The sequence below is a fragment of the Tursiops truncatus genome, chromosome 2 (assembly GCF_011762595.2).
Source record: "Tursiops truncatus isolate mTurTru1 chromosome 2, mTurTru1.mat.Y, whole genome shotgun sequence".
NCBI classification, from domain to species: domain Eukaryota; kingdom Metazoa; phylum Chordata; class Mammalia; order Artiodactyla; family Delphinidae; genus Tursiops; species Tursiops truncatus.
The window spans coordinates 97984790-98010745 of NC_047035.1; the positions used below are offsets into that span (position 1 = coordinate 97984790).

Below are 25956 nucleotides of genomic sequence, written 5' to 3' on the forward strand. Positions count from 1 at the left end.
GCCTTTCCCGGCTACCTCCGCGCCTGCCAGAGACGGCAGCTCGCAAAGGCCAAACTTAGTGGGCGGAAGAGCGCGCTGCTTCAGCTACCCAGGGCTGGGGACGGTGACGGCTGGCTGTCCCCAGCAGACCTAGAAGCAGATGCAGGATGGAGCGAGAGGGCGGCGGCGGCAGCCTCTTTTTCCGTGGTCTCCAGAACCGCCCCCACGAGAAGATGAAGCTGAGAACGAGAAAGTCCACCTTGTACCTCAGCCAGCAGAAGAGCACTGGGCACGGCGGAGGTGAGTGAGTGGGTGTGGAAGACGAGCGGAGTGGCGGTGGCGGGAAATCGCCGACACTGAGCGAGGGCTCCATCTGCTGGGGTGGGGGGGGGCGGGGGCAAGAAATCACTTTGCTTTCGAGAAGGGATCCTCGATCCCTGTCGTTTGCGCGGCAGTGTATTCTGCATTATTTTGTGCCGTCCTCCCCGCAGCCGTGTGAAGTGAGTAGGCATGATGTGGCCATCCCCTTTTCAGAGAGGGGGTCGTCACCCTGGCCCAGTGTTCCCGAGGTTTCGTAGCTACGGAGGGGCTGATTCCTGGAGTGGGACCAGGTCTGACCCCCCGCCGCACTGCTTTTTCTTCACTGCCCCCTCCGCCTTTTCTTTGGTCCTGATGTAATGTTGACAGGAGAAAAATCATCCCAGCAAGTGGGATTTTGATCTGTCGGAGGGGTATTTACTATAAAGATGGGCTCCTCATTCATTAAGTATTTATTGTGCGCCTCTTATGTGCCAAGGGCGGTTGTTCAAGGGCCACTTTTGAGTACAGTTTCTTCTGCCTGAGTCTACGGACTAGAGGGAAGGAAAGGAAAGAACAAGGTTTTCGGACAGCAGATACAGTGCAGTCGGGAGGTTTGTTTCTGAAAGATGAAAGTTCAGAAGGGGCATGTATGTGGTGTTGAACGTACCAGTTGTCTGAGAAACATTTAAAATGTGTTCCTGGAGAAGAAGGAAGGAGAGTGGCAGGAACCCGGAATGTTAGCAAAGACTCACAGTGGATCAGAGGCAGGTTGCAAACTCAAGTCCTCAGGAGGCCGGACAGGCAAGGCTAAATATTATATACATAAGAAGTCAAAGCACCCTATATTTCAGTACCAGCCAGTTGTTCCTAGTTGAGCTCTGTGTTGCCAGATCTTAGAGTTTTGATACGCTGCAATACAGATGTTAATATAAAACCTGATTTTTAAATGTTGGCAACTAAATTCACATTAAAAAAAATATTGTCTACAGGCAGTCCATTTGTGATTAAGAGCAGGGCTTTGGAGTCAACATACAGACCCGGTTTTGAATCCTGTTTATTTACAACCGTTTGACTTGGGAGAAGGCAGTTTAACTTCTGAGCCTCAGTTTCCTCATATATAAAATAGGGCTAATGATATTTTCCCCATAGCATTGAGGACTAAATGAGATAGCGCATGTAAAGGAACGAACTCAGTGCCTAGCATATAGAAAGTATCAGTAAGGACTATTTTAAAATGCATAGAGGACCATTTTATATGCTAGTATATGCACATTATACAAAGTGTCCCTTCCTATGTTAGTAATTTGTTAGCTGGTTTCTTTCATTAGATATACATATAGGATAACCTAATTAGCCTAAGGCCTTAGTTAACCCAATCTTTTTCAAAATGTATCTTAATATTCTCTTTATATTAATAAGTTGCCAGAAAGATTGGTGAAGTTCTGGCCTTTGTCTAACTTTCCACCCAGGTCTGCTTTGAGAGTAGTGTGGAGGGGCCAGAGTTCACCACTGCTTTAACAGAACCTGAGCAAGGGGCCAACCAGAGCAGCAGATTTTAGTTCCCCAACTGGAATTTGCCTGACTTTTGTGCTACAATTACCTGTTTGTTCATTTTTTGTTGTTGTTTTTTTTTCAGATCTTCTTGGTGAAAACATTTATCTGGTCTTGTTTACCATAGCATTACGAATATGTAACTGCTTTTTAGTCCAAACAAGTTTTGTTCCAGATGAATATTGGCAGTCTCTTGAAGTTGCACATCACATGGTTTTCAAATATCCTTTGTAGTTTCTTTTCTGGACTAGAAATGTGTATTCATCTTAGGAACTGTGTCAGCTCCATGACATATTTTCAATAAATCTTCCATATTTTCTCCAAATAATTTTAACTTATAAAAGTGTGCCCTTATTTTACGCTAATATTTCTTCTATATCTTTCTTTGATGTTAGTGTACCTGACTCAGCCTTTAGCATATATTCCCAAAGGGTTCAGTAATGTGGAGGATATAGATGAAGTAAAAAATGCATTCCTGCTTTGAAGAAGTTAACAGTTTAGTTGGCCAACTGCATTTTTACTTCAGATATCCAGTGTAAAATACTATTTTTTTAAGCTTCTTTGCCAAAAAATAAAAGTGTTTTATATATAGAACTGAAAAGAGGTTTTGTTTCAGTGCTATTTAACATTAATCCTTAATATTACTAATTATGGTTATTTGACTTGGGAATGGAGAGAAAGATTGAGGGGTTACACTTACCCCTTAATCTTTGCAAGCATATACAAGATTCTGCACCTTTTGGGGAAAGATAGTGTTCAGTTGCTGGTAAGTTTAAATAAAAGTAATCAAAATAGTCATTAACAGATTTATTCCATCCCTTTAAGGTTAATGTATATTAACTAAATGATAATATTGGTATCATGAAGTTTGTTTTTAAAAGACTACTGTTGCTAAACTCAGACCGCATCTGGGAAGCCCAGGGTTCAAAGACATACTGTGATGTGTAACTGTTCAATATGTGCTAAAACATAAGACTGAGCACGAAAGTGTTCTGCTGTGAGCAATCCTGTTAAGATATACAGACTCTCAGAATGACTACATTATATATTATTCATACTTTAGAAGTAAATTTCCGTCATAAAACAATCACTTAAGAGCAGTGTTGTATCTTGCTTTTTTTAACTTGTGAGCAGAAGATCATGTTATATGAGCCTATGAAGACTAAATACATGTAAACCCACTCAGGATTTAGTGTTGAAATTACAAATTAGGAAAATTAATTTGACAAAAATATAGTGATATATACAATCATTGTGCTATGTAGTAATTAGCCATCAATAGTGAGCAGGGTTGTAATCCCTAGATCATGAACTTTGGGGGTCAGTCACCAGGAGAGGATACAAAAGAACTAATGGTGCAAAAGTTTTTCTAACCTCATTCTCAATATCTTTAAGCTATCATCAAGCTGGACTCAGAAGTTTGGGCCTTCCCCATTTTCTATTAGGGAAGTGGCCCAGAATTCCAAAGGCAGTCTAAATCCTGAAGGGTTTTTTGAAGCCTGGAAAGACACTGAGGTTCTGGAGTTTTGGGTTTTGTTTTGTTTTGGTTTTCTTAGGCTGTATTGTACCCTCCCCTTTGCAACGATATTTGATTACCCATTATTGAGAAACAGGACCATATCGGTAAAATTGATGCTTCATTTGGGAATATCACAGGGAAGGAAAATTGAGAGCAGTAGCAGGGTTTCTCCCATTAACACATGTAGAAGTTAGGAACTATGAATTCTCTTTCCTTCTCTCAGGGCTACCCACTAGCTTCTAGATCAAGAAGGATATTCATAAACACTTGAAACAGGGCAAATATATATAACATCCCAGAAAGTAGGTTATATTATGAATGAAGGAGTCTTCAAGATTGAAAAACTTCCTATTCCTCCACGATCAATCCACTGCCCTCAACCTGTAGCTGACCCACCTGGCCATTTTGTGATTTAAAGGAAACCTCCTCTCGTCCCCATCCCACCCCACTCGAATACCCCTCCACCCCTGAAAAAACCTCTATCCTACCTGGAACTTCAGCAGATAGAGAACCATTATGATGCTATCAGTCATTCATACTCTCATATTGATTATTTTAAAATATAGATTATACAATTTTGAAACTAGAAGGGTCAGAGAAGGGATGAAGAAAATAGACCAAAGTCACAGCATGTTAAAAGCTAAAACTAGATCCTAGGTCTACTTATTTACAGCCTAGTGTTCTTTCCAGATAGCTTCTCTCTAAATTGCGTAAGGTGTGTGAAAAGAACTAGGGATGGCTTAAAGCTCTGCTGTCCAATATGGTAACCACTAGCCACCTGTGGCTACTGAAGACTTGAAATGCAGCTAGTCCAAATTGAGAAGTGCTATTAGTGTAAAATACATACCAGACATCAAAGAACTAATACAAAATAAGAATGTGAACTATTTCTGTAACTTTTATATAGATTAAATGTTGAAATGATAGTTTAGATATAATGAGTTAAACAAAAGCACTAAGATTAATTTTACCTGTTACAGATTTTTTTTTTTTTTTTTTACTTTTTGACTACTATAAAATTTAAAATTTGATATGTGGCTCACATTGCATTTCTACTGGACAGCGCTGGCTTAGAATATGTGCGAAGAAAGAGGGATAAGAAGGGAGACCTGTGGGAGTACCACAGTGGGGGCTTTGAACAGTCAGGAGATGGCACAAGGGCATGTGGCTCCTAGAGCTTAAGGGAGGAGGATCTTAAAGAGCAGGAGTGTAGAAAGGTAAGCCGCCAACACAGGCCTCACCTTCAGGGTTTACCCCTGGCATGTTCCTGCTCCTCTTTACCCCACTGCCCTAGTTGTTATTTTCCAGAAGCCATGTGTAACTGTTTAATTCTGGTCAGGTCCTTATAACCTGGAAAATGATATCTTAAAAGTCTGGAGAGACTGCTAATAACTGGGAATTTACAACTCCACTTATTTTTGTGTTGAGCTAAAATCTACCTTCTCTTAAATTCAAGATTTCTACATGACAACCCTTCAAAAAAGTTTTATTTATCCAGGATAAATAATCTCCAGTTCTAAACCTCATAATCAGATAATGTCCATCTTAATATGTGGGTCTCGAAACTGAACACAATATTGAAAGCTAGGGTTAACTAGCTCAGAATATAGTGAGACCATTAACTTCATAAATACTATACTTCTCTCAGTGCACAAGAATCCTTTTAGTCTTTTAGTGGCTACCTCAACACTCAGCTCCTATTAAGTCTGTAGCAAAATTAACTTTTTACATGAAGTACTTTCATACCTGGGAGGTGAGGAGGAAGCTTACAGATTCTTATGCAGGGCAAACAGAAGGTGAGTACAGAGGTGCCTCTTACTGTATTTTACAGTGCACAGTTTATGTGGAATTATGAAGTACAATGTACCTTTAACTCTAAGATTTAAACATTTATTTACACATTATTGATAAAGGATGTAAAGCTAAAGTGTTAGAAGCCACTGACAACTGAAAGTAAAGCGGCTCTAATTATAATGTAAAATTAGTGAAGTTTGATCCAACAAAAATACAGATTTACATATAAATTTTTAGAAACACATCTTTTGAGCAAACTAAAATTAAGCTGTGATCTACCAGCAAGTGTTACTTTGTTAATAACTGTGACACATTTTAAAACTCAAAGATGCTAATGTATAACATTAGAATCATTAACTGTAATTAAGTTATAATACATTTACTCTTTCTTTTTACTCTTAAATTTATTCTTTAGTGTCATCTGACTGGATACCATGTTACATGTTTCTGTAATTATAGATTACTTAAAGCTTTAAAAAAAAGTAACATTATTTTATTATCTATGTCGTAGGATAGGGGAGCAATGTAACTTAGTAGCTAAGAGCTTTGGAGTCAGGCTGACTTGGGTTTGAATCCTGACCTCCACACTAACTAGCTCTGCAGCCTTGGGGAAATTAACCTCTCTATGCCTCAGTTTTCTCATTTATAAAACAGTACCTGTTAGAAGCACTGAATCAGCTGATATACATAAAGTACTTAGTACCATACTTAGCATACAGTAGGGTAAATGTTTCATAAAAAATTACCTACTGTTATGCTACTGAAAAGAACTATATGTGCTTCTAAAATAGAACCTTCACACAATGAAATGGTCTGCTGGCTATTTAAAATTAGTAGTGTTGTAATATATATATATTACAGAGAGAATGAGAATGAGAAAACTACCTTTTGGTATTTCCATGAAAATTAATGTAATTTTTAACGTATAAATTATTTTTGCAGAAGAATGGAATAATATATCTTTTTTTTAAACTAAGAATGGCTTTCGATTGATAGTTGGGTCAGCTTGTTGATTTCTTATGATTTTAAAGTATGAACCAACAGATGTTTTTAATATCTTTTTTTTTTTTTTAACTAATGAAGATTTGGATTCCTAGACTTGCCCAAGCACTTCTGTCTGCTATAGCAGACTTGAGGCTTTACTCATTAATGAAGCAACTAGAAAATCAGCAAGTGGCAAGATGGGTGGTAAGTCCTAAACACTTTAGAAACTGTATGTCAGTTACTTCATTCCTACAAGCATGAAGCACATGAACAGGTCAGTATGATTGATTCCCAAAACAGTTTCTGAAGGTAATTTGTTCAACTTTATAGGGGTACTTCCATAATTAAGAACAGTAAAATGCAAGTGGACATGCTATCTCTCTCCTTCTGAATGAGCCCTAGGTGGCAGAAGCCACTGATACCCTCCAACACTATGAGAGGCTAAACCCTAGGACCCAGCCTTGGGAAGCACCATGACTCAGAACTGAGTCCTTGCCTCACTTTCCATAATATTCAGTAGGAATAGTTCTAAACCACTGCCTACCTCACAGATCACCTCAGCTGTTTACAACCCTTGTTCACTCTTCCTCCAGCTACCTGAGACATATCTTTTCACTGATGCACTCTTTCTCTTCTGGCTAGAATGGTAGAAATAGCTGGACTTTGCAAGAGAATGTGGTATAGAAGACTGTCTTTTGTCATTTGGCTAATTTCACAGTGGGGAGATAGATTCTCAAACTCCCATTCAAATCTTGAATGGATTTTCCCATTTAAACCGTAAGTAAGCTTATATGAGCCAACTTAGAAATCTTACTGCCTTTTTTATATTTCTGTTAGCAAATATGTTCCAAATTCCAAGTAACCAATGTACCAACACATTTCTGAAATATTGTTAATTAATATTAACAATTTATTATTAATAGGACATATTTCTGCAGGTAGTGTGTTGATTTGCATTAAAAAGACAGATTGCTTTAGCGATTGAGTCCTTGATAATTGATTCAAGGATTAAGTCAATCTCTTTAATTTGTGCTTAATACACACTGTCGAAGGCTGAACCTAAAATGGCAAAGGCATAATGCCTTTGAAATCCTTCCTCCAAAGTAGCAGCACTAGGATCTTCTAGCTCAGGAAGAGCCTTTAACTGCACAAAAATTGGGAACATATTTTAAAGTCTGTATTTGAAGAGATAGGAAGCTGGTACGATGTTTAATACCCTTGCAAGAACTAATAAGTTTCTTTTAAGGCATTTGTTTTGTAGACTGAATGATGCTTCTGTTTGCGTGTTCTACCAAAAAGTGGTTTATTAATTTAGTCCATTTCCAAATTAAAATTTAATGATGTTTCCTGATAGTCATGATTTTTTCTCTCTTACGTTGTCTTAAATTTTCCACCAAGAAACAGGACAGCATTCCAAGCAAGGTCAATAAAAATCAGTCAAAATACTTGTCAGTAATATAAGACAATTGGAGGAATGCTGATTGTGAGACTCTAGTTATGAATTTCATTCTTCTCTGAACTCTACCATCAAAGAATCTGTGTTTTATGTCTTTTATTAGTGTGAAGTGAGATTTAAATCAAATGCAATGCCACAAAAATGTACCTGAAAGTATGAACTTAACTTTAACAAATACAGACCTGGCATCATAGATGTGCTTGATATAACTTCTTAAAAACCATGTTTGGACATGCCCACTTTTAACATTATTTAGACTTGCTTGCTATTTTCCTTAGAATACTAAGCATTTCCATTTCCCACTCCATATACGTTTGCTTATAATTGTTCTTAGTTTTTTTGCCAGTTATGCTCTTGGTTCACGTGGTATTGCTGTACCAGAACTCTTACAAACACCATGGAAACTGTTCTCACTATAACTGCTCTTTTCTACTATCCTTTGGAAGGTTCAAAGTTTATGAACAGGTGAGTAACAGTACTGTTATAATTATGTACAAAACTCTAAAGCATGCTTTTGAAAAATCTTAAATCATCAATATATTGCAATGTCCAGTGGACCCCCTAATGCTCATGAAGGCTATTAGAACCACAAATTCACAGTTGATGTATTTATTATAGCAGGAAAGAGATATACTCAAACCAGATAATTAAGGAGAGTTTAATAAAAGGACTGTTTACAAAGGTGTAAACAATGTTTGGAAAAGCTAATAAGGGGATACCATAGTACCCAAGGGCTAGTCACAACAGGAAGTTTCGATTACCCTTTGGCCCCAAGGAGCAAGGAGAGGAAAGTTACTGAAATCCATAGAGCTGTAACTTTGAGAGGACCCCAACAGGAGAGGGGCACAGCCAGCCTTTAACCATAGCAAGGAAAGAGCAAGGTGAATAAAACACCCTGACTCTTCTGCCCTGCTGTTAACCAATACTAATGAGAAGCCAAAAAGCAAGATAGCCCATTGATATAGTCCATAAAGGTCAGCCTCCCTGCATATTGAGCAGGTGAAGAGTAGAGAGCAGATCTGGATGGGCAAATAGAAAACATATGGACCTGGTTGGGTTTATATAAATTGGTATAAAATACCAAGCAAAGGGAACATGAGAAAAGGCACAGAGCTATAAAAGGGCTTCATTGTATTCTGGGGAGGTTGTCCAGAGGAGCTAATGTGTGGTAGGATGTGTGGGAGAAGAGAAGAATGAGGGATGAGGCTAGAATGGAACTTTGCCTTTCTCCAGAATTTGGACTTTATAGGTAGCAGCTTACCACTGGTGGCTTTCGAGAAGCATGACATAATCTGATTTAGAAATAATTCTCTCATAGTAGCAGTATTTAGGATATACCGAAAGGGAATAAGCCAGAAAATTTGGGAATCTAGTTAAGAAAATTTGGGAATCTAGTATCCATTCTCCCTTATATGTAAGGTTTTTGGGAGGATCAAATCAAATAAGATCATTTCTTCATTAGACTCTCGACTGCAAGAATAGGCATTCACTTAAGTTACCTATAGATGAGGATATCTAAACATTGATTTCTATCAAATGAGAATATTACAACAGCTCTCAAGAATTAAATGAGACTCTATGGACAGTATATAGCGTATAGCACATGGCCTATTACAAAGTAAGTGTTCAGTAAGTACTGATGATTGACAATGATATTAAGTAATATTTCTGGGAAATTAAAAAAGACTATGAAAAGATTCCAAACAAGTGACACAACTGTGAAAAGATTCTAGAATAGTGAGAGGACTTGATGTAAAATGATGGCAATGAGAATGGGGAGGAAACACAGTGGATGTGTGGGATGAAAGTTTCTATTTAAGGTGACTCCAAATTTTAAGACTGAGAAACTGAGTGATACCATTAACTTAAACATTAGACACTAAATAGGTTTGAGGGAAAGGTGTGGAGCTTATTTCATACAGTTTGATTTTGAATGCCAGTAAGAAATTTATGTGGAAATATTCAGAAAGGAGTAAGAAATCCAAGTCTGAAAATTTGGAGTGAGGTTAGGTAGGCCTAGATATATCTGGGTATCCCCTAGGTAGTTTCACTATGGCAGAATTTGCAATTAGGCTGTCTGCAAGTCAGACCAAGCCACAAATGTTTTATTTCACCTACACAGTGTTTGTTTTTTAACAACTTGGCAAAGTTTTTAAATTGGGAGATCTTACCTAAAATCTGGATTTCTAGTTCCTCTTGAAAAAACATGTAAGGCCTGTTAGCATTTTGGGCCAGGATTCCTTCATGATGATATCAGAGCCCCTGCAGCCAATATCACACAATTTTTATTACTTATCTGGTCTCTGTAAGCATTTGAACTTGAAATCCCTGCTCTTACATCTTCACCAACATTGGAAATTTCTTTATAGTTACTTATTAGTTAATAGGTATGTAATGGTACCATAAAGTTGTTTTATTTTACCACTGTCTGTAGTCCTCATGATTAAATTATCAGGTGCTCGCCTTCAACCCTTTAGTGAGAGAAGTCCTAACAGTAAAAACCCACATTTCTATCCATGATCATATAGGGTTTTATAAGTAAGATTTTTAAAAAAAAAAATCAGGTGTATATACACATCTTTCAGTTGGATAAAATTACCAGCTTACATTCAAAACAAAACCACATGTGCCCAGATTTTCCTTATAAAATGGGGACTGTCTTTTATCTCTTTTGTCTCTTTAGGAGAGACTTGATCATTTTTCCACCAGGAAAGCGATTGGCAGAGTTGTACAGTTAAAAGATGGTATACCTTTCAGTAAACAAGATAAACATTAGGACACAGAATAACTTCTTACTTGAAAATACTAGAATATTAAAGCTGGAAAAGACCTTACATATTACCTCTCTTTATGGATGAGAAAAATTAAGAGCCAGAAGTTTAAGTAACTTCCCCAAGTTCACATAGCTATTTATACCAAAAGGAAAATGCTCTCATTGTTTTAAAAAAAAAATGTTATACCACAGCGTAAATAGATAACTTCTGAACTCATTTCCTAGTTGTCTTGACAATACCTTTTCCTTGCTTATAGTGTCAAGTACTCATCCCTGGTGGCACTTGCCTTTATAATTCGTCCCACAGCTGTTATTCTGTGGATACCTTTGCTGTTCAGACATTTCTGGCAAGAACAGAGAAAGCTTGATCTTATTCTACATCAGTTTTTACCTGTAGGGTAAGTATGGCTACAATCCATATATTAATTTTAAAAACCTATAAATTATAAACAAGATTTTACATCTTTTAGTCAGTTACATCTTCTAACGTCAATGAGAATTGTCAGACCAAGGAAACATAGTATTTCCAATTTTACATGTTATATTTTTATTTGTGATTCTGAAGTATTTTAATTTGCTTAAGTGAGGATCTTGGCAATCTTTCTAAATTAGAACTTTCCTATGCTTTATTTCTTAAATATTTTTCAAATTTTTTTTTTTAGAGATACTTGACTCCTTCACATTTGCATGGGGCTTTATAATGTATGTGTTCACATATTACCTGATTTTCACAATTCTTGGATCTAGGCAATGTAGGTGTTTTTACTTTGTGATACAGAAAATGGAGGGCTTGGTGAAATTAAAAATGAATTATAGCCAGTGTCACTGGGTTGATTGCTCTGATGGAAATGGGATTGAAACCCAGGTCCTCTTAACTACATTTTGAGCTCCTAGGATCAGAATTATCCCAGGTATCTAGTGGAATATCCAAAATAATTATTTATTGAAGGGATGAATGCATTTTGACTCTTAAAACAGTGATCTTTTTAATATACTAGTATTCACTCTGTACAGGTTATTTTTGGTAGCTATTAAAAAAGGACAAAATCATCCGGTGGCTAAGTTGCCAGTGTTGTCATTTCTCAGATTTATTAGCATTGTTTTGGAAGTAATGCATTCATTCAGCAAATATTTATTTAATCCTAGTATGTGCTAGGTGTCGTTCCAGATGCTGGAGATACAGCAATTTAACAAAACAAAGTCCATTCCTTCATGAAGTATACATTCTAGTGGGGGGGGAGACAGCTAGAAACATATGATTAACATGTTTCTCAAATGACAATAAGTGCTATAGGGAAAAATCATGAGAGCCTGCAGATGAAATTACAGCCCCAGTCAATATCCTGACAAGTTATGAGACCTTGAGTCAGAGACACCCAGTTAAGCTGCGCCTGGATTCTGGACCCACAGAAACTGAGATAATAAATGTTCATAGTTTTTGGTTACCACATTTTGGGGTAATTTGTCATGCAGCAATAGATAATACAGAGTTTGTTACTTTTAAAAAGTTTGCTTAAATATAGCTTCTGTCAATGAAAGATCTTTCAAAATGATATTCAGTTGGTAAAACTTTTAAAGCATTTTTAAACTGGCTTTTGATGCAGGGCACTTTGCAAAGCCATATGCCACTGTTGGATTTTCAGCAAGTTCAGAATGTTAATCACCCTTTTATTTTGTTTTTCAGATTTGTCACTTTGAGTTTCTCTCTGATAATTGATCGTATTTTTTTTGGTCAAGTAAGTAAAATTATGTTTTTTTTTTATTTAAAAAAAACTATTTTAATGTAATCATTTATAACACTAAAAACTCAACCTTACTTTTTAATCCATGAATATCTGGCAGCATAAGCAAATCATTTTTTTAATGATATGGGATATATTAGAAAAAAACTACTAGCATATGCCTTTAGTTAACTTTGCTGTGCTTTCTATATAACAGAATTGTATATTCCTAATTGAAGTTCAAGAATCCATTTTCAGGCATTTTTGTCAGGTCTGAACATTTCTGTCAGGTTTGTAACAATAAAGGTTAATTTTTAAATGATTTTAATTGACCTCAATTATTCAGAATTCAAATTAACCAGAATATTCTTTAAGCATCTGATTTGGCATTTTAATCTTATGACTATTGGTAATGCCTTTGGTTGTTTTTAAGTTCCCTGTTTTTAAGTCACTCATGGGTTCTGGAATCAGATGCCACTGTCTGAGGCCTAGTGCCCTCATTATTAGCTGTAAGACCTTGGACAAGTTGTGTATCTTTCTTGCCAGTTTCCTTATCTGGAAATAATTGTGATACCTGTCTCTTACAGTTGGAAGATTAAATGAAATAATACATGTAAAACACTTACAACACTGCATGGCACAAGTGAGCACTTAATGTTAGCTGCTGCTGTCATTACCTACTTTATGCTATAATTCAAACTGCAATGTTTTCAAAGCTTTATCTTAATAGGTAATATCTGATGCCATAAGGTAGAACAGTAAAAATTTTAATATGGGTACCAAACACATATACTCATAAAAATTATTTTTAAGGATTCTCTTTACGTCCAGTTGTATGTAAAACTTAACACTGTCATAACATTTATTCATACTTGCTTGAATCTCAAGAACCCAGTGTTTCACAAATTAACAAAAAACACATTAGTACTTAGAACATAAAAAAATTAATAAAGAATGATTTCATTGTTATTACAAATGACAATGAAAACACAACTATACAAAATCTATGGGATGCAGCAGAAACAGTTCTTAGATGGAAGTTCACCAAGATACAGCCCTCCCTCAAAAAACAAGAAAAATCTCAAATAAACAACTTAACCTTACCACTTAAAAGAATTAGAAAAAGAAGAACAAACAAAACCTAAAGTCAGCAGAAGGAAGGAAATAATAAAGATTAGAGAGAAAATAAATAAAATACAGATTTAAAAAAATAGAAAAAAATCAATAAAACCAAGAGCTGGTTCTTTGAAAGGGTAAACAAGATTGACAAACCTCTGGCCAGGCTCACCAAGAAGAGAAGAGAGAGAACCCAAATAAACAGAATAAGAAATGAAAGGGGAGACATAACAACCGATACCACAGAAATACAAAAAACTATAAGGGAATACTATGAACAATTATATGCCAACAAAATTTGACAACCTAGAAGAAATGGACAAATTTCTAGAAACATTCAGCCCACCAAAAATGAATCAAGAAGAAACAGACCTATTGTATAGCACAGGGAACTCTACTCAGTGCTGGCTCTGTGGTGACCTAAATGGGAAGGAAATCCAAAAAAGAGGATATATGTATATGTATAGCTGATTCACTTTGCTGTACAGTAGAAACTAACACAACCTTGTAAAGCAACTATACTCCAATAAAAATTTTTTAAAAAGAAGAAGAAATAATTTGGACAGACCAATCACTAGAGGTGAAACAATCTGTAATTTTAAAACTTCCTACAAACAAAAGTCCAGGACCAGATGGCTTCACAGGCAAATTCTACCAAACATACAAAGAAGAGCTTATACTGGTCCTTCTCAAACTCTTCCAAAAAACTGAAGAAGAGGGAACACTCCCAAAGATAGTCTATGACGACATCATCACCCTGATACCAAAACCAGACAAAGACACCAGCAAAAAAGAAAATTACAGGGCAATATTTTTGATGAATATAGATGCAAAAATTCTCAACAAAATATTAGCAAACCAAATCCAACAACACATAAAAAAGATCATACCACAACCAAGTGGGATTCATCCCAAGTTCACAAGGATGGTTTAACATATGCAAATCAATGTGATACACCACATAAACAAAAAGACAGAAACCACATGATCATCTTAATAGATGCAGAAAAAGCATTTGACAAAATTCAACATCCTCTGATGATAAAAAACTCTTACCGAAGTGGGTATAGAAGAAACATATCTCAACATAATAAAAGCTATTTGACAAACCCACAGCCAATATAATACTCAATGGTGAAAAGCTGAAAGCCTTCCCACTAAAATGTGGAACAAGACAAGGATGCCCACTCTCACCTCTTCTATTCAACACAGTATTGGAAGTCCTACCCAGAGCAATCAGACAAGAAAAAGAAATAAAAGGTATCCAAATTGGAAGGGAAGAGGTAAAATTGTCATTATATGCAGATGACATGATACTATATATGGAAAAACCTAAAAACTACTAGAACTGATAAACGAATTCAGCAGGTAGCAGGATACAAGATCAACATACAGAAATCAGTTGCATTTCTTTACACTAACAATGAAATATCAGAAAGGGAATGTCAAAAAACAATATCTGGGACTTCCCTGGTGGCGCAGTGGTTAAGAATCTGCCTGCCAATGCAGGGGAGATGGGTTCAAGCCCTGCTCTGGGAAGATCCCACACGCCGAGAAGCAACTAAGCCCATGCACCACAACTACTGAGCCTGCGCTCTAGAGCCCACGAGCCACAACTACTGACCCCGTGTGCCTAGAGCCCGTGCTCCGCGACAAGAGAAGCCACCACAATGAGAAGCCTGCGTACCACAATGAAGAGTAGCCACTGCTTGCCACAAATACAGAAAGCCCGCATGCAGCAACGAAGACCCAAAACAGCCAAAATAAATTAAAAAAAAAAATCTTTCAAAATTGCACCCCCCAAAATAAAACACTTAGGAATAAACCTGACCAAGGAGGTGAAAGAATTATACACTGAGAATTATAAAACATTAATGAAGGAAACCGAAGACGATTCAAAGAAATGGAAAGATACCCTATGCTCTTGGATTGGAAGAATTAATATTGTTAAAATGGCCATACTACCTAAAGCAGTCTACAGATTTAATGTGATCCCTATCAAATTACCCATGACATTTTTCACAGAACTAGAAGAAATAACCCTAAAATTTATATGGAACCATAAAAGACCCAATATTGCCAAAGCAATCCTTAAGAACAAAGCAGGAGGCATAACCCTCCCAGACTTCAGACAATACTACAAAGCTACAGTAATCAAAACAGTGTGGTATTGGCACAAATACAGATATATGGATCAATGGACCAGAACAGAGAGCCCAAAAATAAACCCACACACCTACAGTCAATTAATCTTTGACAAAGGAGGCAAGAATATGCAATGGGAAAAAGGCTCTTCAGCAAGTGGTGCTGGGAAAGTTGGACAGCTGCATGTAAATCAATGAATTTAGAACATACCCTCACATTATGCACAAAAATAAACTCAAAATGGCTTAAAGACTTAAATATAAGACATGACACCATAAAACTCCTAGAAGAGAACATAGGCAAAGCATTCTCTGACATAAATCATACCAATGTTTTCTTAGGTCAGCCTCCCAAGGCAACAGAAATAAAAGCAAAAATAAACAAATGGGACCTAAATCAAACTTAAAAGCTTCTGCACAGCAAAGGAACCATAAACAAAATGAAAAGACAACCTACAGAATGGGAAAAAATATTTACAAACAATGAGACTGACAAGGGCTTAATTTCCAAAATATACAAACAGCTCATACAACTCAACAACAACAAAACACACAACCCAACTGAAATATGGGCAGAAGACCTAAATAGACATTTCTCTAAAGAAGCCATGGCCAACAGGCACATGAAAGGATGCTCAACATTGCTTATTATTAGAGAAATGCAAATCAAAACTTCAATGAGGTATCACCTCACACCAGTCAGAATGGCCATCATCAGAAAGTCCACAAACAATACATGCTGGAGAGGGTGTGGAGAAAAGGGAACCCTCCTACACTGTTGGTGGGAATGTAAGTTGGTACAGCCACTGTGGAAAACAGTATGGAGTTTCCTCAGAAAACTGAAAATAGAATTACCATATGATCCAGCGGTCCCACTCCTGGGCATATATCCAGACAAAACTCTAATCCAAAAAGATACAGGCACCCTTATGTTCACAGCAGCACTATTCACAAGACATGGAAACAACCTAAATGTCCATTGCCGATAAATGGATAAAGATGTGGTATGTGTACACACACACACACACACACACACACACACAATGGAATACTACTCAGCCATAAAAAGGAACGAAATAATGCCATTTGCAGCAACATGGATGGAACTAGAGATTATCATACCAAGTGAAGTAAGTCAGGAAGAGAAAGACAAATACCATATGGTATTACTTATATGTGGAATCTAAAGTATGGCACAAATGAGCTTATCTACAAAACAGAAACAGACTCACATAGAGGACAGACTTATGGTTGCCAATAGGGAGGGAAGGATTGGCAGTTTGGGATTAGCAGATGCAAACTATTATATAGATAATAGGTAAACAACAAGGTTCTATTGTATAGCACAGGGAACGATATTCAGTATCCTATGATAAATCATAATGGAAAAGAATATATAAAGAAGACTGAGTTCAGGCTTCCCTGGTGGCACAGTGGTTAAGAATCCACCTGCCAATGCAGGGGACACGGGTTCAAGCTGTGGTCCAGGAAGATCCCACATGCCGCGGAGCAACTAAGCCTGGGCTCCACAACTACTGAGGCAGCATGCCACAACTACTGAAGCCCGTGTGCCTAGAGCCCATGCTCCGCAACAAGAGAAGGCACTGCAGTGTGAAGCCGCCCATGCAGAGCAACGTAGAGTAGCAACGAAGACCCAACACAGCCAAAAATAATAAATTTATTTTTTTAAAATTAGTTCATATTCAAAATTATTAATGTAAACTACGGTCTGGTGTTTAGACTTCACTCTGATTTAATTTCATGATTCAGCCAAATTCCCTAATGCCAAAGATTCATACTTGGCACTAACACATTTCTATTTCTTTTTCCTTCGATGATGCCAGTGGACTCTGGTTCAATATAATTTTTTGAAATTTAACGTGCTGCAGAATGTGGGATCATTTTATGGTTCTCATCCATGGCACTGGTACTTCAGTCAAGGATTTCCAGCTGTCCTGGGTACTCACTTACCCTTCTTTATTCATGGCTGCCTTCTAGCCCCAAAGAGGTACAGGATATTTTTGGTGACTGTGCTGTGGACACTGCTAGTTTATAGGTAAGATTTTATTTATTCAAATAGTTCACTACTTAAATGTTACCAAGAAGTTAACTAAATTATTTAAAAGGTAAACTGTTTTATCTTTTGTAGGTGCATTAATTCTTATGATTTGTTAGTGGGGATTATTTAGCAGATGGAAAATGTAATAATTATGCTGGTACTCAGACAGACTGAATACTTCTGATACAGTTTGCTTAATATGGATGGATACATTCAATTTTTAAAGAGGTTGAACAAATTGTATTTGCTTTTAAAAAACAGAAACTGCCAAAATTTTAAGTATTGAAGGACCAGAGAAATATTTTGAAAATGTATGCGCCTTTATTTGAAATTTGAGTAAAATAACTTACTTGGATTGGTAATAGAAATCCTTTTTTTAGAATGCAGTTGTACTTTAGAATATCGCATTGACATCAAATGTTAGGATTACTTTTAACACATCATCATCACCTTATAACTAAAGAAGAATGAGACTGATTCCTAAAGCATGAAATTCAGTCTCAGTAATTACAAAAACAGATCAAGTTAATTATATTCTTTTTAAATACATTAACTTCTCAAACCATCATTTAATATAAAAAATAATATTTTCTTTGAATATCTTTTTTTACTATAGCATGTTGAGCCACAAAGAATTCAGATTTATCTATCCAGTTTTACCATTTTGTATGGTGTTCTGTGGTAAGTATTTTCATATAATAGAGAAAAAAATCAATTATAAAGAAACAGTTAAAAGACAATCAATGCTTATTAAACTCTAAAATATTATTTATTTTCTACTAGGCTAAATAAGAATTGCTCCTTAATTACAAATTGAGTATATTACTGCAGCATTCCCTTTTTGCAGCCTAAATATCCTTTTTCCTGTGTCCTGTGAGATAAAAACATAAGGATCCAGTATCCATAACACCTTTTGGTGGTGGTGTTTCTGGCTGTCAGAAATCTTTCACTAAAAAGTAATACAACATGTCTATTTTAGAATAGCTAATTTAAATTTATGGTTAAACTACAAAGTTCTACATTCCACAAATGAAAAATGTACATTGAAACTAGTTTTTAATGCTTTACACACATCTATCCCTTCAAGACTCACTCTAATGCATATGCAATTTTTAAAGTGATTCACACCTCTGACTTAGTTTTTAATCTTTTCTCCATTTTTCCACTAGGTTTTTTTCAGTAAGTTTTTTACTTATGGCTGCTAAAAAGTCTTATATTACTCGGCTCTGGAAAATATGAATTTTTTCATTGGTTGGTTTGGAAAATTTACGAATTAAAACTTTATTAACTTCAAGTTTAATTCAGAATGAGTGTTGGCTTCCTTCAAATAATAATCACTAAAAAAATCACTGGACTAAGGAGGGAAGAAATGAGTAATCAACTGGGCCTGGAGGCTCAGAAAAACTGGGAAGTTAATGGTACCAAACTTTTTACTTAAAAAAAAAAAAAACCTCCGAACAACCCATCGAGTTAAGCAGCCTTCTTTGACCAAGTATAAGTGATCTCCTGCAGATCTCAGATGTAGTCTCTTCAATTTAGACACAAACATACACATCTATGTATTTGAAACATCTAAAGTTCTGAAACCAAAGTTATTGTGCTATTTATAGTCTTACTTCATATACAAATGCAGGCACAAATAAAAATATAAGCATCTAAGAGCTATTTGGCAAGTTTTAAGAACAGTGGGACCATTTAGCAGAGCAAATATGTTCACAAATCACTATTCAGATTTAAACTTTTTTTTTTTTTTACAATAACTTGAGTTAGAGTTATAATTGTTTGCTTTTCACCCAGGTAAGCATTGCCAGACTACTGGAGGACAAATATTTCTGTGCACATGTTTGGTTTGGTTAATTTACGAACTTGGTTTCATTCCATTTTTATAATCTGGTTTTTCCAGCATTCCACTTCTCTGCTCTGTCTTTACAGAGTGTTTTAAAGACTGAGTTGTCTGAATTCTCATTCCCATTCCAAAAGAGTAAGTCTTTAAGTGGCAGGATCTTGGGTTGGGTTTCTGCTTAATCTGTTTTTACTACAGTGGCCAGTGCAGACTTGCTGGTCTCTGATTAGGCCACTTTGTTTTTCCATATGCTTATCTTTTTAGCAAAACTGCACAGGTACTGTTTCAAAAGTCAGATAAGGATTTTTAAAGAACGGTGGTTCCCCTGCCCTCCCTCCCATTACCATACTCAGAGGCAATCACTTACATTCTTTTAGGTGGTTGTTTTGTTATTTGTCTACCTCTCTAAATAAAATGCTAATAATGCTCTTAAAGGTTACTGTTTTTGGCATTATCTGACTTCTCACTATGGAAAATGAAAATATAGATTTCCTTAGCAAAGTGGTTTTTTTGTTTTGCCACATACAAGAATTACTTTTACAAATTAAAAAAGAAAAATTGTTTAGCATCTCCAAATTGTCCAACACTATAATGAAAGAAAAAAATAATAATAAAACATAAATCGTTCTCTTCCAGAAAGAGATCCATGCCACCACTCATAAACTGACCACTGAAAATCTCCCAGGAGCTTAGTGGTGTATTTTTCTAAGAGGATATTCTGTTATACTTCCTCCAGAATTACTGAGACCTGTATGTACACATCCATTGCTAGTGCTTGGAGATTAAAGTGATAGGTAAATGGAATAAATACAAGTCCTGTTTGTTTAGCAACTATGTACCAGGACAGGCACTGGACATAACATTTTTTTCTAATACTTGAAAAAGGTACTGTTAGGGAAGATAGGGAAACTAATTCCAGAGCTAGAATTCAAATCTGTTTCTGTTAGACTCTCTAGCCATAATCTTTCTGCTATACCTCAATTCCTTTTTCTAGAAAAAGGTCAAGACATGGATGATAATGGATAGTGACAGTGAATGGTCAGAGAAATTACAAAGATGACGTATTGCTGATTTCTTGTTTGTCCATGACAGCATTACAGCTTATACTACACTTCCATGAAAGATTACCAATATAATTTGCAGTTAATATTTGCTTAGCTATAAAACAAAACATTACCAGTGTTACAATTCAGTGTGTCTATCTTTATATAGGATACTCCCTAAACAACCTGAAATTGTGGAAGAAACCAGCTTTAAGTTTCCTGTTTCTATCAAATATGTTCTTTGCCCTCTATACTGGTTTAGTTCATCAACGAGGTACTCTTGATGTCATGACTAATATTCAAGAACTCTGTTACAACAATACAAATATATCTTCAGCTTCAGTACTTATGATGATGCCTTGTCACTCTACTCCTTATTATAGGTAATAAAATTTGTTCACTATATGCTATTATTACGAAAACTACTTTAAAATTCCTTTTGGATTCCTGGATTTAAATTAATTGATCAAATGATTATAAGAAATTTGAAACTGCTATTTATGTCAATGAAAATCATATACAACTTTTAAATAAACTTTAATATTCTTTTTTCAAAACAACTTACATTTAAATAATCTGATCAAAAGCCTATATGATATTTTATACTATTTAAAGGTAGTTTAAAATACCATATAGGCTTATTTGATGGTACTCTTAGTAAAGAAATTCACTTATCATTGATCCGTACAAACCTATCGTACATCTTATTTACATAATTTTGAAATAATCTCAAAACACTGGATTCAAGTCCAGATTTACTGTTGTACTGTTGCCCTGGTCTTAAACCAGTATTTTTAGTCTCTTTGGATATCAGCTGTCTTGCCTGTAAAAATTAGGGAATTCAATTAGATGATATCCTAATGCTTGGATTAAGTATGTCTGGGAAATAACACTGAAACTGCCTTTAATTATGCAGGACGTTTAAAAAGACATCACTGGGCTTCCCTGGTGGCGCAGTGGTTGAGAGTCCGCCTGCCGATGCAGGGGACATGGGTTCGTGCCCCGGTCTGGGAAGATCCCACATGCCGCGGAGCGGCTGGGCCCGTGAGCCATGGCCGCTGAGCCTGCGCCTCCGGAGCCTGTGCTCCGCAACGGGCGAGGCCACAGCAGTGAGAGGCCCGCGTACCGCAAAAAAAAAAAAAAAAAGACCTCATTGACCCTATGCTTGTATTTCAGGAAGCTGTTATTACTTCACCAATTGCCCAATAAGGGTAAAAGGACAAAGCAAACAGCTTTCCTTTAGAAAATTCTTTACCTATCTGGCTTTAAACAATGTGAAGTTATTTTTCTATGTGCACAGTCAACTTAATATCAAACTTGATGTCATTTCAAGGTAATTTAACACTTTTGGAATACTGTACTTAACTGAATCATTAATGCCAATCATTAATATGCAATTTGGAAATGTCTACCAAAAGCCACAGGTTAGATGGATTTAAGACTCCAAGTATCCCTTTAACTTGAGGATCCTATACTATATAAAAAAGACTAGAGCTGCGAGAGGGAGATTCACTCTCCATCCATGCTCTCAGTAGAGTTAACACTGAAGAGAACAGGAATTCTAGAGGCACCAAGATGCTCTCCCATACATGGTTGTAGTGGTTGATATCTTAGGCTTTGTATAGTTCACCTAGTTCTTCTCTTACATTTTTTCAACTTGCAAAATGGAGCACATAAAAAAAAGAAAAAAAAGTCTGATACCTACTTTGGAATACAAGGCTGGCAGCTTTTTCTCAGTTTCTGCTTTCCCCTTGAAGCAAAACCTTCATCTTCAAAATTATAAAAGTCATGAAGTATTTGAAATAACTTTATTTATTTAGGCATTGTTGGGTCTTTGTTGCTGCATGTGGGCTTTCTCTAGTTGTGACGAGCTGGCTTCTCATTGCAGTGGCTTTTCTTGTTGCGGAGTACAGGCTCTAGGCATGTGGGCTTCAGCAGTGGCAGCACACAGGCGCAGTAGTTGTGGCACGCAGGCTCAGTAGTTGTGGTGCAGGGGCTCTAGAGCGCAGGCTCAGTAATTGTGGAGCGCGGGCTTAGTTGCTCCATGGCATGGGGGATCTTCCTGGACCAGGGCTCGAACCCGTGTCCCCTGCATTGGCAGGTGGATTCTTAACCACTGAGCCACCAGGGAAGTCCCAGTCATGAAGTATTAAGGTCTTGTGTAAATTTATTTTGTATGCATTTCATAGATAAAAATAAACTTTTATCACTTATTAATTTTTCTTTTTATAAATTTATTTATTTTTGGCTGTGTTGGGTCTTCGTTGCCACGTGCAGGCTTTCTCTAGTTGTGGAGAGTAGGGGCTACTCTTCGTTGCGGTGTGCGGGCTTCTCATTGTGGTGGCTTCTCGTCGCGGAGCACAGGCTCTAGGCACGCGGGTTTCAGTAGTCGTGGCACGCAGGCTCAGTAGTTGTGGCTCATGGGCTCTAGAGCACAGGCTCGGTAGTTGTGGCACACAGGCTTAGTTGCTCCGTGGCGTGTGGGATCTTCATGGACCAGGGATCAAACCCGTGTCCCACTGGCAGGTGGATTCCTAACCACTGCGCCACCAGGGAAGTCCCTATATTAATTTTCCTGAGGCAAAGTTGTAAACATGGCTTTTTGCATGGCCCAAGTAACTGGCTTAAGTTGTTATGATTCATCAGTCCATCTTTTTTACATACACTCTAGTCTTTCTATGCCACAGTAAAACCATTACTTATTTGAATTTTGATCAGTGAACCCATGTTGCTCTCTATTACTAAATCTTACTTATATAAATATTTAAGAAAAAAAAAGGAAAAACTTGTCATGTAAGGATTCAAAGCAGAAAGAGGAAAAGAATCCTTTCTGGTTCATGATCAGTTTTCTACTTTGCCAGATATTACTCTTATTAACAAGCAACATACCCGGTCCCAAAGGCCCCATGCATCCCTGGAACAGCATACTAATGTTATAGACTACTGAGTCCCACAGGCTGCTGACCTACTTTCTGCCCTGAAATGGAGTTTTGCTCTTTAGTTTGGACTTGAAGTTACTGCACAGGTACACAGTGTGAGAATCATATTCTCCATTTTTGAGAAAACTGCATTAAAGGTGTGCCTCCTCACCTGAACTGGAACCTAGTTTAGATTCAGATTTCACATTTTGTTATGTGAGCGTATCTTAAGAGTAATTTGAAAACTTTCACGAAAAAAATTTTTTTTTTACTTCTTGTAACTATAATGGTAACTTTCTTTTTATAGCCATGTCCATCACCCACTTCCAATGAGATTTCTCCAGTGTCCCCCAGACCTGACTGGAAAAAGTGATTATCTTGTTGAAGCAGATATATTTTATCTAAATCCCTTAAAGTGGTTGTATAGAGAGTTTCAAAATGATTCAACACTGCCTACTCACTTGATCATCTTCAGCATCTTGGAGGAGGTAAGGGAACATGAAAAAAGGTATAACTCAGTATTTTTATTTCACCTCAGGTTTAGCAAACACTCAGGTAAATAGACAACATCACTTTTTTTATGGTCCCTTTCAACCCATATTTTATAACTGGTCTTTTCCCTAGTCCAAATCAGCCCTAGTTCTATAACTACCAAGGAATATATGTTACTTACCATGAGTTAATTATTTTATTAAGAAATTGCATTGTTTTATTAAGAAAAGGGTTTCAGAAGAACAAATAGGTCATTCTTAAATTCTTGAAACAGTACTCAGCAAAATGCAGCCTTTATTTACTTAAACATTTATTTACTTCTAGGAAATAAATCCTTTCCTAATTTCAAACAAGTATGAGAGAACTGCTGTTTTCTTCCACACTCACTTTCCGGAGCGTCGAACTGGAAGTCACATATACGTCTATGAACGGAAGTTAAAAGGGAAACTCAACCAAACATGAACATGAAATTCTGACTTTGTTTAGATCTTTCTCAGAGAAATAGACATTGCTGAGCAGAAATATCCAGATGCTGCTTAAATATGCTAGTAAATACTGGGTAAAATTCATGGAATTAGCAAAAAACCACTATGAACTGCTTTACCAAATATCACTACTGAGGAAATATATGAAAAATATCACAAAATATAAAATCATATATTAATAATGCAAATGCCAGATTTTAAATAAAGACCTTTAGTTTTCCTCATGGTGTAGTTTTATTGTTTCTTCCACAATATTCATATGTGCAAGAAATTTCACAAGAGAACAAGTCAGCAAGCTCGTAAGGCAGCAAATTCTTCACAAGTCAATGGGCTCTTGAACCCACAAAAAGAAAAGAAGTGTAAGATTATAAAATGTTAGAGATGAAATTCCATCACAATGTACTTTTTTCAAGCTCTATTGGAAATTTAACACAAATATCAGTGTTAATTACACTTTGTCATGTATGATTTGAGCTTGCTTTAAGCTCATACACTGAAAGGAAGTCTCATTTCATGCACAAAATCTGTTGCATGCCTGGCTTCCTTAATATAAATCTACAGTTGAACATTTCCAGTGCCAAAAAAAATTCAGCAAAGCTAAACTACAGGAAAATGCAAGTTAGTAAGCTTTTGCTTAATGCTTCTGAGTAATAATATAAAATCATCAAACTGATACTTAGAAATGATAAAAAGACACTGTTATCTTGATAATTTCATCTTAGTTTCAACACCAAACAGTATAGAAAGCATCCAAGTTTCTGTTACAGTTTTCTAATTTAACTTAATCATGATGGTCAATATTTAGGATCAAAAGGTAATTGCCCCAATTCTATTTCAAGGTTTGCCATGTGTCTTCCATTAGTGCGAGCATATTTATGCCATTTACCTTCCCTTTTATAAGGTTGTGGCTGAGGGTGCTTCTGCTCTTGTTTTCGATGCCTGGAGCTTTCAATATTTACCATACGTTGCTTTTTATCTGGTCGACTGAAAGCAGTAAACACATTTTTCATCCATGTTAGAGTTAAATTTATTTAAACAAGAAACAATTTTAAAGTTTTTCTCCATTAATCTATTATCTGAACACTGAAAAAGGATGTTAAATTAATCTGAAGTATAATCCTACTATAACCATACGAAAAAGATTCAGTGAGTTTATACTTTTATCCTATAGAAAGAAAAAATAGACAAACTGTGCTGGCAAAGAGGGAAAACACTCAATAGATAAGTAGGAATGTGACAATAAAATAATGAGATGTGTTTCCATTATTTTTCCTCCTTTCCTATAAAAATTAATCCCCCCCCAGTGGCTTCATTCATGAATACATATACATCTCTTACAGAGTCTCTCTCTCTAAGCTAAGGCTTATAAACAATGTCTACATGAACAGTTCTCCATCTCTATAATCAGGCTTCTGTCACTACTTCACTGAAACACTCCACAATGCCATCCATGGCCATCCAATTCCCAGCCAAGAAATCCAGTCTTTTCCGTTTTTTTGTTTTGTTTTGTTTAAGCATTTAACACTGCAATATTCCTTTTACTTGAGAAGATCTTTGGATTTTCATGATGCCACTCTCTGGCCATTCATTCTCAGCCTTCTTTCTCTACAACCCCTTGGATGTTGGTGTTCCCCAGGAGTCTGATAAATACGTCCAGCCTAGACTGTCTACACACGCACGGAGTCTGGGCTAGAGACAGTCATATAACCAACAGCCAACTAATTCTCTACTTGTATGTCAACAGGTACCCTCCAAACACAATTCTCATTTCCAATTCCC

General features: G+C 36.5%; 3 protein-coding genes across 5 annotated transcripts in view; 1 reads left to right on the top strand and 2 right to left on the bottom strand.

Annotated features, from left to right (window-relative positions):
* Positions 1-24401, top strand: PIGB (phosphatidylinositol glycan anchor biosynthesis class B). Its single transcript, XM_073801033.1, has 12 exons — positions 1-279; positions 1916-2049; positions 2477-2596; positions 6227-6331; positions 7918-8048; positions 10614-10754; positions 12041-12092; positions 17182-17393; positions 18013-18077; positions 20452-20665; positions 23508-23688; positions 24017-24401. Exons 1-12 carry the CDS (start codon positions 147-149, stop codon positions 24152-24154), a joined length of 1626 nt encoding a protein of 541 aa, XP_073657134.1. The 5' UTR covers positions 1-146; the 3' UTR covers positions 24155-24401.
* Positions 1-25161, bottom strand: part of PIGBOS1 (PIGB opposite strand 1) — a 28489-nt gene extending 3328 nt beyond the window's left edge. Inside the window, exon 1 of one of the 2 annotated variants that reach the window (XM_019946785.2) lies at positions 25064-25161. The gene's annotated coding sequence lies outside the window, so the exon portion shown is untranslated. Of the gene's footprint in view, positions 1-9754; positions 9819-25063 lie in introns of those variants that run through there. The other variant, XM_019946795.3, reaches the window with a different exon arrangement.
* CCPG1 (cell cycle progression 1) overlaps positions 23970-25956 on the bottom strand; it is a 38499-nt gene continuing 36512 nt past the window's right edge. For both annotated transcript variants that reach the window (XM_019946715.3, XM_019946690.3), the window contains one exon: positions 23970-25161. In XM_019946715.3, coding sequence (XP_019802274.1) covers positions 24972-25161 — 190 coding nt within the window. In that variant the 3' untranslated portion in view covers positions 23970-24971. The remainder of the gene's footprint in view (positions 25162-25956) is intronic.